The sequence below is a fragment of the Chenopodium album genome, chromosome 5 (genome assembly GCF_948465745.1).
Source record: "Chenopodium album chromosome 5, dcCheAlbu1.1, whole genome shotgun sequence".
In the NCBI taxonomy this organism is placed as follows: Eukaryota; Viridiplantae; Streptophyta; class Magnoliopsida; order Caryophyllales; family Amaranthaceae; genus Chenopodium; species Chenopodium album.
This window is the reverse complement of record NC_137838.1, coordinates 72,828,597-72,846,657: the sequence shown is the minus strand read 5'-3', so window position 1 is coordinate 72,846,657 and position 18,061 is coordinate 72,828,597. Positions and strand designations below refer to the sequence as shown.

General features: G+C 35.9%; 2 protein-coding genes across 2 annotated transcripts; one reads left to right on the top strand and one right to left on the bottom strand.

Moving 5' to 3' along the window:
* Positions 1-3,879: 3,879 nt before the first annotated feature.
* LOC145632252 (uncharacterized) lies at positions 3,880-11,190 on the top strand. The gene is made up of 9 exons (XM_081684576.1): positions 3,880-4,036; positions 4,963-5,160; positions 5,596-5,645; positions 5,742-5,811; positions 5,916-6,021; positions 8,511-8,577; positions 8,703-8,778; positions 9,512-9,810; positions 10,763-11,190. Exons 2-9 carry the CDS (start codon positions 5,001-5,003, stop codon positions 10,844-10,846), a joined length of 912 nt encoding a protein of 303 aa, XP_081540702.1. The 5' UTR covers positions 3,880-4,036; positions 4,963-5,000; the 3' UTR covers positions 10,847-11,190.
* Positions 11,191-14,016: 2,826 nt separating this feature from the next.
* LOC145633122 (uncharacterized) lies at positions 14,017-17,283 on the bottom strand. Its single transcript, XM_081685408.1, has 5 exons — positions 17,209-17,283; positions 15,304-16,758; positions 14,807-15,218; positions 14,581-14,712; positions 14,017-14,504 (listed from the first exon to the last, which is right to left on the bottom strand). The coding sequence occupies exons 1-5, from the start codon at positions 17,281-17,283 to the stop codon at positions 14,017-14,019; spliced, it is 2,562 nt and encodes an 853-aa protein (XP_081541534.1).
* Between the last annotated feature and the right edge of the window lie 778 nt (positions 17,284-18,061).

Genomic DNA, 18,061 nt, shown 5'->3' with positions numbered 1-18,061 from the left:
TTGTTACTGCCTTATGGCACCTTTGGTTACATAGAAACTCTTGCATTTTTGAAGAAAAACTAATAGGTCCAATTTCTCTCTTTATCAAATTTCTTTTTGATTTTAAACTGTCTAATGGGATTTTACAGGAATCTAATAGCAAGAAAGGAAAGGGCAAGGTTGGTTCAAGTTCAAGTTGGGAAGCTCCAAGGGAAGGCTACTTTAAGATTAACACAGATGGGGCTTGGCTGAATTCTGCAGTCTCTTCCAGGTGGTGGAGTGATTAGGAGATCAGATGGGTCTTGGTATGTGGGATTTTCTTGCAAATATGACTCGATTTCTCCTTTCTTGGCTGAACTTTATGCCTTGAATGATGGTTTGTCCATTGCGGAAGACTTGAGAATTAAAAAAGTCATTGTTGAAACTGATGCTAAAGCCCTTCGTAATATGCTTCTGGCAACTGGACCAAATCCACATCACGAGTTAGCAGCAGCAATATGTGATGTTGCTGCTGTTCTGAGAAGCTTTGAAGTTGCAGTGGTTACTCATGTCCCTCGTGAAAAGAATGAACTTGCACATCGTCTCGCAGTGCTTGGAAGGGAGATGGCTGTTGGGTATAAGACCCATTACCTTGTTCCTGACTGCGTTTCAGATTTATATGAGGTGGAGAAAGCTCAAGCTCGTGCTGCATCTGCTTCAAACTAGCAAAACTGATGTTCAGGTGGTCTTTGCTATGGATGTCCTTAGCTTTTTGGGGTTCTAGTTATGTATGTGGTTCACTTTTGGGACTTTAGATGATGTATATAATCAATTCCAAGGGAATTTAGTTTCGGATGTAAGGCATGCTAATCATATAATCTTTTGTAATTACATCAATTTTCAGTGTAAAAATTATATGATGTATTATGTAAATACTAAGGCTTTAGCCTTTTAATCTAATATATCTCCTTATTATGTTAAAAAAAATTAACAATTAAAAAAACACCCTTCCTACACCACCAGCCACTCTAGCTTTCTTTCCCCACCAACAACTCCCCTCCCCCACCCCCGGCGGTGCCAGCAAGCTAGCCCAATCCTACCTTATGTCGCCATCACCGTCGCCCTCCCCCTTCCTTGAACCACCATCACTGAAACCCAATTAATGAGAGCCATTAGATTTTTTTATTTGAACGGATTAGATCACTTCTGATCCTTCTCATTATTACACCCTTATCATTTGACCATAAATCTATACGTACTTCCTCCGATTTTTAATAGTTACGACACACACTTTTTCACGATAATTAAGAAATGTGGAGTTCACATGATATCTATACTAATCTATTAAAAGACGTTTCTAACAACGTCCACGTGTCACGTAAGCTCCCCTCAATACGCCACGTCATCCATTCAAGTACTCATAAGGGATGGCAATGGATCTGGACCCGACCCGGATCCGTGGATCCAGATCCGTTTTTCACGGATCTGGGACTTCAAATTTTGGACCCGACGGATCCGGGTCTTGCTGACAAAAACGGATCTGGATCTGGGTCTGGGCCCTAGACCCGGATCCAGATCTGTGGACCCGTTTTTTAATTTTTCTTATTAAAAAAAAAACTAAAATTGTTTGTTTTTTATTAAAAATGTTGATAATGTTAGTAATGATAAAGATTAACTCTTTCAAGAGAAAGAATTTTGGATGCTTATATTATATATATCATCGTTATTTTTTCACTAGCTCATATTTAACATCGTATTTTTTTTGTTGTTTATAATTTTAATTCAAAATATGAGTGTATAAGTTGGTTAATTTGGGGTTGAACTTAATAACTAACAACGTAAGTGTCAAATTTTTATTTGACCCGAGCATTACATTTATTGCAAAAAAATTAGGCAAAATATATTGGACCCATTTTGGACCTGGATCGACTCGAATCCGTTGGGCCCGACGGATCCGGATCCGGGTCTTCATTTTCTAGACCCGACGGATCCGGGTCGGATCTGGATCCTATATACTAAAACGGACCCGGACGACCCGTTGCCATCCCTTGAATGACTCTTTCTTCCATTGATTTTCATTACATGTCATGCACTCATAATAATTATAAAAAAAAAATTCACAAGATTTGAACTCGCAACTTGTAATTCAAGAATTAAATGTCTTACCACCAAGCTATGTGATTCTTTATGTAGTCTTTTGAATACAAAATATTAATATGTAGCAAATGACAATATGAATAACAAATTTAATTACAAGAAAATAAAATCATAAATTACAATGTATATTAATGATCAGCTAGTTCATGTAATAGCCTGGGGCATCGCCCGGGCCCAAAAACTAGTTGTACACTTTAAAATGAGGCGAGTGGTTGTTCAGAGTGTAATTTAGTGGGTCATGTGCTTTAAATAAGGGAAATAGTACATCTTTTTCCTAAAATAACTTTCCACTTATAGTGTGTTGTAAGTATTGTGATATTTCTATTTTAGAAAAGTGTTGCAAGTATTAAAAAAACGAGGAATTACTAGATTAGGTCACGTGCCATGCACGATTATTTCACTAAATGTAATCAATAAAAGAGAAAAAAAATTTGTATTAATAAATAACATAGACAAAGTACATCTATGACATATTTATTATTTTCTTATTTTGCGTATATAATGAAATGGAATATGAAATATAGACAAAGAGTTAGTTAGACAAATTAGTATATAGAAACTACATCTACATATTATACACTTATACCATATAATTGTTTTAAAAATCAATGATCAAAGTATAATATATATACTTTTTTTTTTTTTAATCAAATAAGTATTTAAAATTGTTTATTACACTTCTTTCAAAAAAAAAATTATTTATTACACTTAATAGACAAGACTGATAAACCCATTTTGATATTTAGTCAACTTTTTCCCTAAATTATGATACTATATGTAGGGATGTCAATGAGCGGGGCGAGGAGGATGTTGGCTTTCCCATCCCCCACCTAACATTCTCATTCCCATGCCCATCCCCACCCCCATCCCCGAGACGGGTCCAAAATTTATCCCTATCCCCGCCTCGGCGGGTACAATCCCAAAATCATCCTTGCCTCATCCTCCACTTGGATATCCACCTCCACCTAATCCCCACCTAAGACCCGCCTAATACCCACCTTCTAAATACAACTATATATATTACATCATAATAATTAAAAAAAAATCATTGTTAAGTAACACTTTTTTTTTTTTTTTTTGTTTATAATTTAAGTATATTACAAAGTATTATACTGAGAGTGAGGGATAACTCAAGTGGTTAGAGCTCCCCTCCTGATTCTAGGTGATCCTGGGATCGATTCTCATCACTCGCCCTTGTGGCTCTCTAAACACCAAAAAAAAAACAAAGTATTATACTTTTACTATATTATTTTACTTAATTTATATTTAAAATAGTAATAATTTATATGTCATAATATATATGTATATGGGGCGGGTATGAAGTGGGGATGGGAAGGGTCAACCTAAAATCCACCCCGCCCCATTAACCATGACAGGTATGGTTTTTATCCCCATCCCCGCCCCACCGGGACCCATTTTCGCCCTAATGGGGCGGGGAAGGGCGAGTCTCCTACTCGACCTGCCCCATTGACATCCCTAACTATATGAAAGTATTGGAGATATAAATACAAAGAATTTAATCAAATTATCTTACATGATTACATGTTTAGATAAAGTGTTTATAATATTATGCTATGTTGCTAAACTCCCTTCATATTTTTATTAGGCTATTCGTATTAAAATTAGGTGAGAAACCAATTAATGAATTAAAAAAAAAAAAAAAACACATTTGAAACTTTCTGTTTACCCTTTTATTCTATCTGCCATATGAACTACGGAGTATCAAGTTATCAACCCTAACACATTTTACTTGCTGTATTTGAATTGGATTCAGAAAAAAAAAAAAACAAAAAAAAAAAAAAAAAGTAAACACGCCATTGCCAAACCCACTCTACACTCCTGCCTCGCCCTCTCCTTCTCGCCGGCGATTACGGCGGCGAACCACTCTCCACCACCGCCGTCAACTCCACTATCGAAACAGGTCTTTCTTTCTTTTCTCTTTCTGCTTCACATTTTTTATTGTATATATAATATTGTAAAAATCGAGAATCAGCCTTTTTGATTCTATTATTTAGGTTTCAAATTTGTGAAAGACTTGATTAAAAATGTCTCATTTTTAGCTATATTCTTGTATTAATTATCTGATAACTGTTGAAATTTGGGGTTTGTGAGTAGTTTTGATTGTCTAATTGTGCTAGTTTTTGGATACTTATTGAAATTTTGCATGAAAGATGTAATGTGGCTCATATTGCTGTTTATTATGATATTTTGCTGTATTTGCATGGTGGGTTATCAGTTATGTTGATTTGGGAATGGAAAATTCGAGGCATTGCCTGGGCTACTCACTAGTTAAATACGTTTCTTTATTTGGGTTTTATCGATTAGTAATACCCTTTGTGGAAACACTTTAAGAGATAGAATCAGAAATGAGGTTATTCGCAAGAAAGTAGGTGTGGCGGGCATTGTAGATAAATTAAGGGAAAATCGTCTGCGTTGGTTTGGACATGTAAGACGGAGACCCGAGGGTGCACCGGTGCGAAGAGTGGAAGAGTGGGACCATGGAGGGATTAAACGAGGAAGAGGGAGACCAAAGATGACTTGGTTGGAAGGAGTGAGGAAGGATATGAAGTGCATGGATTTACGTGAGGATGAAGTTTTGGATCGTAAGGGATGGAGGAGAAAGATTTATGTTGATGACTACACGGAATAATCAAATTTGGTTCATGTTAGCCGACCCCACTTTTGGGATTAAGGCTTTGATTGATTGATTGATTGATTGATTGATTTTTGACATAATTTCATGGGACTTGGTATTTGGGAATTGTATATCAGCAATTTAGGTTCATAATTGTGTTCTGCTGCAATTATTTTCATTGAGTTTATATATTTCCATTATTTCTCTTTTAGGGTGCGGAGATTCGAGGACGTTTTAAGTAAATATTGAGATGGGGTCATCAAATGCATCCAGTGATTTGTCAGCTGATATGGAGATTGATGCTTTCAGACGCTTATTTCCTGTTCAGTTTTACGAACGACATTTTGTTAAGTCCTTAAGACCTGATGCAAGGACTCTTAATGCAGCTAGAGATACAACTGTGGCACTTGGTTGGTTTCGATTTGAATGCTTATATTTCCCAGCACTGATTTTGTTTTGTTTATGTTAAAGTCAAGAACTTTTGATTTCATGTGTTGTAGCTGTGCTTTTGAGAAACTCCTGGTTAATTCTGATAAACGCAGGATTAATATGCAGTTTTTACTAGCTTATTTTTGCTGTTTGTTTAATTTTATCTAAAATTAAAATACTTATGCTAACGACTATAGTGCTCATAGTGAGGGTTTTGATATATGTTAGCTCTTTATGATTCGTTAGGCACAACCTTTGGGAGAAAGGTCCTGTAACTTTGTATTTGCACTTTCCAAAATATAAAAAACTCTTGTACAGTTTATAAAGTCATGAGAGAAAGGTCCCGTACTTTGTATTTGTATTTAGTTTATATTCTTATACCCTCATCTGCCTCATGCTATAACGTACTTGTGCAGGGGCTGTTTCATCTGCAAATGGTTCTGCACTTGTAAAAATTGGTTGCACTGTAAGTTATTTTCTGACTGTCCCTTGTAATCATGTTTACTCTCTTCAATAGAAAGGCCTCTATACATTCTAAATATTTTCGTATGTCCTTCTGCAGACTATGCTTGCTGCAGTCAAGATGGAAATCATGACTCCTTCAACGGAGTCACCAGATGAGGGAAACCTAGGTTAGCATATGTTCATCTTTGTCATCTCTTCAGTGTCAAATGTGTTTTATGCTCAACTTATAACCAATTTCATCTTTGTAACATTGCTATTTATGTAATTGCAGCTATTGAGTTTCACATGCCTCCTATTTGTTCCCCCCTTGTTAGGCCTGGAAGGCCAGCCGACGCAGCACCAGTTATATCAAAGCAATTAGCAGACACAATTTTAAGGTAATTAAATGGTTGCTAGTGGTTTTTGCTTGCTAGTTCTTAACACTTGAATGCTAAGTAAACCTTAGACATAATTTGGTTGCACCTTAGGTATCATTGGCATTTAAGGCATATATACTGATACACATTTTATTATTTGTACTTCCTGAGAAATTGGCATCACTATTTAAATGTTTTACTACTCATAATTGACATGAACAATTTATTTTGTTCATGACATTGGCTGTCAAAAAATTTGTGTTACGACACTAATGGCAGACGCAAGAAAGAGAGATCAACAAACACGAACACAAATTTTACGTGGTTTATGAGTTAACTACGTCCAGGGACAGACGAGAGGATAGTTTTGTTGATCTTGAGGTACAAAATCAATCTACAGGTTATTGTATAGCAGCTAGTTTAAACTAGAGAATTTGTACATTACAAATAATTGTCGCTTGAAAGGGGCTAACAAATTCAAGGCATATCCTAACAATTTGAATATGTGTTTTTTCGTACTCTCTTGTGTAAAAAAAGGTGTGGTTTTGAGGTAAATATGTGTCATATGCCAATGAGTATCTTCATTCTGAAAAGTCTGAATAGGATTATCAATTACAACGGCTAGTTTGTGGTGGTACAATTTGACTAGTAGACTTATGGAAATACTGAAGACCAGTAGACCACTTTTGGTAAGTGGTTTTAGCCATGTGAGGCCTCTTGGTTGATCTATATAAGTCCAAAATTTATTGTGAGGGGTTTGTCATGCTATGAGTTCACTCTACTGGAAGCAATTGGGTTTGTCAAGCATGTTGTTCTTGCCAGGGTTAAGCATTGGAATGTAATTTAGTAGTAATCTGTTAAAGTAGCTGAATCATGAATGGTGTACGGTTTTGTATGTGGCTTGAGATATGGTCATCATGACCACTGGAGTCATTATTCACATTATTTGTGCCTGCACAAATTTTTTTGCAAAGCTTCCACTCTGCCTAAGAAGCCTGAATCTATGGATTGGGATAAGAACACTCAACCACTTAAGAGTTGTGATTCTTAGAAGAAATAATTAGCCTGGAACAAAGTACCATTTGCAGGTTCTTTGATAGCTTGGTGAGTGGTGACTGAGAAATCTCCTATTCAGACTGTTTGATGGCACGGTTCTCTGTACAACATACTTTTTTGGCAGGTTAGGTTCTGTTTTAGCTCTTAAAATTGGAGACGTTTACTGAATGTGAGAACAAGTTACAAGTAGTTGATTAATGAGACTCGGAAGCTGTTATTTGCTCAATACAAGTAATAGAAAGGTTATGCAGAATGCTCATCATTTCTTTTGAAGATTGCTATTTTGACATGGAGGTGTGATGTGTGGTGCCTTCAATGTGGGCTTTGTGGTTCTGTTGTAGGTTATCGTTATATTGACTGTGTCTCATGATGCTTAGGTGATGGTTTTTGATTGGTGGAATAACTAATAGGTGCCTTTTAGGCGCATTTTCTTTGTAAGTAATTGAAGTGGTTTTAAAGGAAGCTTACCTGACTTCCAAATGTTAGGTTTGGCAAAAGAGTTATTGCTTTGAGTGTGTATGAGCCCATAATCGAGAGATATAGGGGTCTTTATAATCTGGCTAGGAGCACAGATAGTCTTAGTTATATCTCTTCTGATTTAATGTAAGTCCGGATAGTCTTAGTTATATCTCTTCTGATTTAATGTAAGTCTAAGGTGGGGAACTTGTGTTTATTGTTTTGATTAGGGGGTCCTTGGCCTTTCTTTTAGCTTCCCTTTCAATGATATACTACCATAATATTTCCGTTCTACTCACTATCCATTTATAATTGTTGCTTTTATTCTACTCACCTTTATTCATTTTTGGCATACCCCTTTTACCATCTTACCCCTCTTACCCAACAATCTTTACACCTTTTCAAACCCTATCTCTTGCTTTATATACTTTTTTTCTTACACCCACCCACCTTTATACATTCTCTCTTAGTATATCATACACCCTTATTACTTGCTCTCTCTTCACTTTTTTCAAAATCTTTTAAAACTACATATGTCCAGTGAGTTGAACATTAAATAAAAGGAGGCTGTATTTATTTGCTTAACAGTCATACTAATGTGCACAATTTATGGAGTTGTGGAGATCCATAATCTGTTAGACAATAATATGGGTTTTAACTTTTCTTGATGCTAAGAGTGTTGCATCAAAATTTTATCATCAATTTTTATGTTTATAAGATGCTTCTTAATGGTAGCTGAAATTGACCTTTATAACCTCTCTTCTATATGGGGTAATAGGAGTATCGTCTAATTAGCTTGTAATTCACTTACAAGTTTCATTTAAACTGTGAATAGGTAATGTTGTTCTTCCTCAATGTTTGCTACCCCACAGTTTAGCTATTTAGAGTTTTGTCATTTGATTGCTTATTATTGCAACTATTTTACTGTATCTGAAATAATAGCTCTTATTTCAAATACTTCTATATGATTTTTGAGATACTTTCTATGGGTTCTGCAGCTCTGGGATGATAAATCTGAAGGAGCTGTGCTTAGTCAGTGGAAAAGCTGCTTGGATGGCGTACTTGGTAACTGTTTTGTTCCTGCCTCATTCTTCATCCTGTGATGAATTTAATTTCGTTTGAGGATATAAATGATATTATCCTTTCAGACTTTAATTATCAATATTATTTTTAAATTTTTACTGCTCCAGGATATATGCTGTTTGGACGCTGATGGCGCTCTTTTTGATGCTGCTTTACTTTCTGCAGTTGCTGCCTTTTCTAATTGTAAGCTTTTTTATCAGTCCATTTCTCTTGTTTATCATTTCCTTCTCACTTTTCTGTTTAGGGTCTTTACATCTCATTTTTAGCGATATACTCACTCTGTTTCATATTAATGATCACATTTTTCTATTTTGGAGATTTCACAAAATTATAAAATTTTATGTATTTCCATGGTGAGACAGTTGGCTCACAATTTTTTTTTATTTTATTTTTTAAAAAAATAAATAAATTATTTCCCTACTCTTTTTTGTACTCTCCCTGTTTGAGAAATTGCAACTCACATTCCGTCTTGAGGTTTTTCTAAACTCTTAATTTACTCCAATTTTGGCAATTCCTCTCTACTGTCTTTACCCCTTTTGCCCTACACTGTTTACACCTTTCCTGTCGCTATCTATTACTTTATCTGCCCTTTTCTTACACCTAACCAACAGTTTACACCATATGTTTTACTTCATCCTCCTTATTAATACACCAGAATGACTTTTCCAAACTCCCCCAGAAACAAGATTCCGGAGTAAGCAGAAGGGTCTAATGTCTCACAAGGAGAAATACAATAATTTGGATTTTACAAAATTTATCTATTGAATTAACGCTTGTACTTCACTTTACTACCTTGGAAATGTATATATAGATTCAGAGTTTATGGCTTAAGTGCAAGTGCTAGGTTTTTACTTATTCAATGAAATGGAATTTTTTGTACCTTGCATCTCTGATTAAAACTTTTTCTTGATTGCAGTGCGTATCCCAGTTGTATCCTTGAATGATGAAGGAAGAGTCTTTATTATGTCAGAGGAGATGGAGGAAGGGAAGTCAAAGAGAGAGCCTGTTAATAAAGAGCTAAGAAAACTCACTTTAAGCAACATTCCATTCTCGCTTTCTTGTGTTCTTCACAAGAATTATATATTAGCTGATCCCACGGCAGAGGAAGAGTCCATTATAGAAACTTCAGTGACCGTTGTATTGAATTCATCTGGTCAACTTGTTTCTCTATACAAGCCTGGCGGGCCTGTTCTGGCCTACTCAGCAGTCATCCAGGCAAGTTTGTTACCCTGAACAGCTTCTCTCTCTCTCTCTCTCTCTCTCTCACACACACACACACACACACACACACACAATACATCTTGCTACCTCTGGTTTGGAACATCCACGGACAGTTACATGTGGAGCATTTAGCTGCATGTGAACTTTGATGTCCCAGACGCCAATTATGGACGTTTAGTGAGTACTGAGTCGTGTAACGGTTGAACTTTTGGTTATGTATCATAATATATGAGGATGTCTGGTTTGTTTATACCATATTTTAAGCTGATAAAGCAATTTGAAATTTAGCAGTCTTTTGTAGTTTTGATGACTTTGTTACAAAACAGAAGTCAGAACTGTGATGAGTGTGATCAATTGTTGAAGAGTTGTTTATGTCAGTTGGTAGTGGACTAGCTGTACAGGGGAGGCCGGAGGGGTGGTTGAATTAATCATTTAATCGTTGCTGTATTGAAGTATCCATATTATGTATTACTTCCTCCGTTTCTATTTAGTTGACGCGTTTGATTTAGGCACATATATTAAGGAGAGGAGAGGGAGTGAAAGAGAATGAAAAAATAAGTGGGGTAGCTTATAAATGCAAGGTAAAAAATTTACCCCAAAAGGAAACGTTTCAAGTAAAAAAAACTTCCTCAAAAAGGAATACCTGTCAACTAAAAAGAAACGGAGGTAGTATAATTTTAGAAATATGCTGGGAAGTTTTATGTGCTGCCCTAAGATGGAGACTTGCAACCATTTTAGGTTACCAGATGTAGTCGTCGCTGTTCCCAATAGTAATGTTTATTGATTGGATTTCATTATATGCCTCTGCTTAAATTATGCAATTAAGGAGGAGAAATAATACACCTATGATGATTTATGAAGGGTTTATTTTGTAAAATCATGTTCACTTATAAGAGCAAAAAGGGTTTGATGATGCTGATTGCTAATGATGTTACCTTGACTGCAGGATTGTGTTGCATTAACAAAGCAAAGAGTGCAGGAACTCCAGCAAATTCTAAGTGAAGCCATTTCTGATATGGAAGTAGATTAGATTCTAATGAATTATTTAGTGGGTAGTCGTAGCTGATAATTGTACATTTCGTACTATTTTGAGGACCTTTTATTTTTCAGCGAGGTTTTTTGGCTAGCTTTGTAGGATATTTTCAAGGTTGTCCACAGGGTTATTTAGCTATGAGTACAGGTGATCCCATTTTGATTGTTCATATCCAAGAGATTGACTGGTATTCTGTATTCCATATCAGAGTACCTTGATTTTCTCAGTTTTGAATATGATTTCCAATGGCAATTTTGTTGTTTGTGAGTGTAATTCAACCTATTTCATGTTAAACCTGCTGCTTCTATGTTTAGCATTATAATGACAGTAATTTTTTTTTTTTTTTTTTTTTTTTTTTTTTTTAAAGTTCAAATTTTGTCTGAATATAGATTAAGGGCCTGTTCCGATTGACTGAACTCAACTCAACTCAACTGAACTCAGCTGAACTGAACTGAACTGAAATGAACTTAGCTGAACTGAACTGAAATGAACTGAAATGAATATTTTATAAGAGAAGGAAATTAGGAGCTGAACTGAACTGAACTCAGCTGAACTGAACTGAACTGAATTTCAACGTAAGAGAACAGACCCTAATATGTGATCATGACTAAGGTAGTAAGGTTATGCACACTAATCATGCAGTAGGGTTGTTAGTCTTAAGTCTTAACATTGTTCAATTACATACTTTGGTCCTGTGGTTGAATGTAGGACAGTACAATTATAGGAATTTGCAATCCCTTTGTGGGTGGCTTTAATTTTGCACCCTTTTAAACATGATTAAAATGTATCCTTGTTACTAAATGCCACAATAGAATTACTTAGGGCGCGGTATTAAATGACTCATCTACCCTTATAAATTCCATGTTTGACATCTTTTAATTTTTCTCACTAACCATACTCATTCCACCACCATCACCCTAAACACCATCACCACCACCACCCTAAGGTCGCCGGAATCACCATCACCCTAAAGACCATCACCACTACCACCCTAAGGTCGCCGGAATCAACCAATATTCTCACTATCTATCACACCATATCAACCACTTATTACACCAAATCAACCGGAAAAAGGAAGGGGTTGACGATAATTGATTCGCGGCGGGGGAAGGGTGTTCGTTTGCCGGGAATCGTGGGGAAAACGCCGGCCAATTCGTCGGTAAGTTTTTATTTTTTTTTATTTTCGCATAAAATGCATAGTCGCGTGCTATATGCGACTCCACCACGGCATAGTCGCATATAGCATGCGACTATGCCGTGGTGGAGTCGCATATAGCACGCGACTGTGGTTTTTTTTTTTAATTTTTTTTTTTGAATTTTGAATTTGAATTTAAATTTTGAATTATGGTTGTAATTTATGTATTTTTAATTTTGAATTATTCGAATTCGTGATTAAATTAGTAATATAATTTGAAATTGAATTTTGAATTTGAATTTAAATTTTGAATTATGGTTGTAATTTGTGTATTTTTAATTTCAAATTTTTCGAATTCGTGATTAAATTAGTAATATAATTTGAAATGTCGTATTTTTTTTTTAAATTCGAATTTAATTTTGTTTAATATGATAAGTCATAAAATTTTTATTTAGTAATAGCAATAAGTAGTTAATAATAATTACTAAATGTAAAAAACAAAAAAAAAAATTAATTACTAAATGTAATTATTGTTATGTTATATGCATATATAATTGTTGTTACTAATTAGGGAGTAGTAAATTTGGTTTTGGCATTGGTTTTGAATTTGTAAATATTTAGGATTATGTTATTTTAAAAAAAAATAATTTCAATAGTGTTTATTGTTTAATAGTAAAATTATTAGTAATAATACTTGAAATAATAATAATTATTGTTAGAATTATGAATATAATAATTAATTTGAAATATTTTTATTATATTAAATAGCGACAAGGTGGAAAATCGATTGCGGTGAATGATGTGTTGACTGGCTCGGGGCCACGACACACTCGAGCCCGAAACATCGATGCCTCTGTTAGGAGAGAAAGGGATGCTGTACGATTGGGAAAGTCTGTTGTTGATGGTGCTTCTGATGATGCATCTGTTCCTTTTGACGATGAGCCTGATCACGGACGAGCTAGCGAGTCTGAGGAGATGGAGATGGAGGACTTTGAGGGTAATTTTGATCAGAGCGGTGGGCATGGTGACACATCAGGTGTAGTGGTAGGTAGAAGGGCTAGAGATGGTAGGTTTGTCGCCTCAGACACTGGTAGCACCACTAGTAGACAACGTACTAATAAACGTCAAAGACAAGTTGATGATGATTCTTGGATAGTGAAGGAGGACATGCCCGGTGGGCCCCTTGATGGTAGTGTTATTCCTAGTTTCGGAGGTCATGTTGCTCGTATGATATGGGTTCGTTATCGAGATGTCATTGAGCCGTACATGCCCGATCGTGTCTTACGGCAGTTTGGTTATGTACAGACAATTCCTATGCCTATTAACCGTCCAGATTTTGCTTACAGGCCTGCAGATTCGAAATTGTATGAAGTTAAGTGGAATGTCTCGAGTGTTGAGAATGCTTGGACCTTGTATCCCAGAGGTTTCCGGTTGATTCTTGCAGAGTTCCAGCGCGCTCAAAGCTCCTCTGATGTTGTGGATGGGTATTATGACTGGTTCACTTACGTGTCACATATCTTTGTTGTTCCAGAAGTGGATGCGGTATTTCCTGCAGTTCCTGATAGGACACTCCCAGTTTATGTAAGTTAATAATCTTTTGCTTTAATTTTAATTTATCTAATATCTCTAGTTTTGGTACTTATTAATATCTCATTTGCAGTGGATGGGACGGATTGCTCAGGCCATTGAGGGTTGCGTCGACTGCCATCCACGTGTTGCTGAAGTGCTGAAAGAATGGGATGAGTATGCTGGATGATTATGTTTTAGTGAATTGCTATTTATATTTTATACCGGACGATTTGCTACTATTTTAATTTATCTTTTAGATTTGTTATGTAATTGATGGACTTGACTATTTAACTATAACTTTTAGATATTTTTCTGATGCAAGTTTTTTTTTTTTTGCCTAAATTGATAAGCAACCTCTACACATAAGGATATAACATAAGCAATTTGTACACATTAAGCATATATATAAACTACATTAAAAATGTAAGAAATTGATTACAGTGAATTCCAATGTATCCTCCTCCTAAGATGATGAAGTAGATGCTGCTATTAGTTGATCCCAATGTGCCCTCCTTTCTTGATAAAGTTGCTCCCAACCAATCACACTTTGATCTCTATACATAAACCATGGATCAACAATAGGAGGTACTGGATAGTTTGGCGATAGATCAAGTCGAACATAATGGCGACCAATGTGTGCAATGGCAATCTCAATCCGAGGTCGATCATCAGTAGACGGGGCTCGCAATGGTAGAACTGTCATACATGGATACAACTCTCCTCGTGGGCCAACTCCATAAACCATAACTGCACAATTCCAAAAATTTGCAATTGGGTACAAATCATCAGGCAAGTCCATGTAATGGTTCGCGCCACAATGTCCACCGTTCCAGGTGATACGATCAATTGCTTGATCCAAGCCTCCGTGATACAAATGTATGCACTCTGGTCGATTGGCCTTAACCTCGTTCACAATTAAATACCGAGCTTGTATCCAATTGTCTTGCCCACCTAATAAATTAAACAACAAAATTTTAAGTAAAATCATTGGAATATAATGTGACAGATACTTTATGCAAAGGCTTACCTAAGAAAAAGTCTGCAACACATCGAAATCCACAATTCCCGTCACCCATTACATTGTTCCAATCCTCCACAAATGGTTTGATGATATCGGGAAGCCCATAAAGGTAAGGAAAATCTGAAATGTCTCTTCCTCCTGATGAATAACGAATTATTAATATTGTAGTTAACATAAACATCAAAGTATAGCAAAATAAACAAAAAATTACAAAAACATAGAGTACCCTTACCTCGACCTCCACTACGACCACCATCACCGCGTCCCCCATTACGACCACGACGCCCACGAGTACCACGTGTATACTCCCATGCACTACGATTACGTCGTGTACTATTTGATTGTGGTCTCCCTCTAGTAGTTGTGTTCCTAGGCGGCTCATTAACATCAAATTGATCGGAATGGAGATGTTCATCTATTAGGCGAGATATAGAACGCATGATTGCCGGGTCACTTCTACTCACCTCACGCACAAGACTCTCAAAAAATCGACTGTCCTGTGACTGATGACCGGGGTCATCCAATGGAGTCGGAACACAACCATCCTCACCAATCACTAGTGTCCTATAAAAGGGGTGCACTTGGTCTAAGTAGAAGTATGTCCCCGAATCAATGGCACGACGTATATCACATGCACAAGGAATCTGATGAGTCGTCTTATAAACACATCCACACCGAACATTCACCGGCCTCATGACTTAACTCTCTCATTCTTTTCTTCTCATTCACCAACAACAACATACAATGGTGGGAGGTACGTCCATTAAGATGTTGTAATGGCATAACATCATATATCCGCCCATGACTGCGTCGACTGCGCTCAAGTGATTGCTTAATCTGTGTGACCTGATCTTCAATTGCCTTGTTTACCTTGGCCCATACAGAATCGAGAGAACCAGTTGAAGTTTCCAACCACCCCTTCAAAGATGAATGTGCACTTTCCACTCTACAATTGGTGACATTGCCGAAGTGAAGCACACCATTGGTCCAAAATTTCACAAATTTCTCCTTATGATTGTTTAACCAAGTGTCCTTCACATAAGAAATCACAGCAGGAAATGCTACATAAGATTCCTCCATTTGCCGAACCGCTCTATTATAATCATCCAATGTGGTGGCATTGAGAATTGGATTCCACCTTGTCAACCTGAAAATTTTTCCTTGATCTTTATTATTCGTTATTTTCTTAACTCTATGCTCTACATCTTTGTTAATATGCCATGTGCATAGTAAATGAGCAGTGTCAGGAAATATTTCCCGAATAGGCGACATCAAACCCAACTCACAATCGGTTATAATAGCTGTAGGCGATACATCACTACCAACCAGCAACTTTAACTTATCTATCACCCATGCATAGCTCACAGCGCTCTCATCCTTCATAAAAGCATACCCGATCAAGAAATTCATGTTGCAAGGAGTAACACCAACGAGCTCCAAAAAAGGCATTTTGTATTTGTTTGTCTTGTAAGTTGAATCAATGCCAATGACCCACGGATACGTGCGTAAGAGCGCTAGAGACGTAGGATGTGCCATAAATACATGAGTCAAAACATTCGTATCCGGGTCAACCAAGCTCCAATGTGTATACTGCGACTCGATACTAAGTTCAAGGAAATATGTAACAACAGCTCGACCATCAGCATCTTCAAGTCTCAACCGATCCCTAAAGTTGTAAATATGTCTACGATTGGGATGATCATCAGGAAACTGATTTCGTACAACCGCTAAGATATTTTGTGGCTTCACTTTTGCATCGGTCAGGTCACGAACAAGTTGCTTCGCACCCGGACTAAGCTTGCTCATTTGTCGATTGCCTTCTTCATAGACAATTAGCTCATGGTTGTGTTTTCCATATGCATCGGGACCCAAGACAATCTGCCATCCTTCATCATCAGAAACTTTATAACCCTTGATCAAAAACTTGCAACCGCAATGTTGAGTTTTTGTCTTTGGTCGTTGAGCAATACTAAGATCTCTATTTTTCCCCCTATCTCTTGCACCACGATTGCATCTCAAATACAACCATCCGTTATGGTTGTAAGAAATCACAAGTTGAAATTTGAGTGTTAGTGCAATGTCTTTCGCCCATTGTGACAACTCTCGATACGTTGGGAATAATTGATCGGTCTGAAAATGTGGGTAATAATTTACCCCATCACCGCCAAAATCTTCAATTGGATCCTATAAGAAAGAAAAATACTAAGTTAATTAAAATTAAATTTAACTACAAATTAAATTAAATTCAATTGAAAACAAATATATATATATATATATATATATATATATATATATATATATATATATATATATATATATATATATATATATATATATATATATATATATATATATATTTTTTGCAAATTTAAACTACTAATTTTTTTTATTAAGCCATAAATTTACTAATTAAATTAAGTGTATTTTGTTATTTTTAATAATTATCAAAAATTAATAAATATAAATTACACGGATTGCTTAAAAAAATATATATATATAAAGGATCCCGGTCGCATGCTATATGCGACTATACCACGGTGTAGTCGCATATAGCATGCGACTATACCGTGGTATAGTCGCATATAGCATGCGACCGGGCACATCGGAAATTGAAAAAAACAGTCCGACATATACCTGACTCGACGGCGTCGACGGTTCATCGTCCCCGCCAAGTGCCTCCGATATGAACGCCGACCGTCGTCGACTCATTTTATATCTCGTGGGTGGTCAAGGTAAAGTCGTGGTGTATGATGGTCAAGGTGGAGTCGTGGTGGTGGACCAATCAAGGTGAGTGATAGTATGGGTGGTGGAGCTAATGGTGAAGGTGGAGCAAAGGCAAAGTTAGTAATGGTTGGATTGTTATGTAATTTTTAAAATTATAAGGGGCATGAAAGTCATTTAATACTATAACTTGAGTAATTTTATTGTGGCAAATAGCAAAAATAAAAACTCCTACATCATAGTTGAATCCAAGATTCAATTTTTTATTTTATTTTATTTATTTATTTATTTATTATTATTATTAATATTATTATTAATAATATTATTATTATTATTAAATTTTATTTATTTATTTATTTATTTTTTTTATGTGAAACTATTTACCTTTTAAGCTTGGAACATTCCTCGTCAAAGTTCACTTTAATTCGGTGCTCATGATATATTGAAAAGTAATAAAAAATCCAGTCTTAATTTCATCGTATGTGGTGCTCTTAATGCTAACCATCAATCTCTAACCATAAGTAACATTTACAGACCTAACACAAAGAAACCATTTATGTAACAGCGCAAGATCACTACAGTCCACATATATAAATGTGAGCTATCACAATTTGATTTACAGAAAACATATTAAGTTAATCTTGTTTCACATAATGCACCTTTAATCATAAACCATCTTCAAAAATCAAGGTGATATAAAATATATGGCATAGTTATTTAAGACTCGTATCTTTTCTAGATAATTGTCTTTAACAATACTATTTGT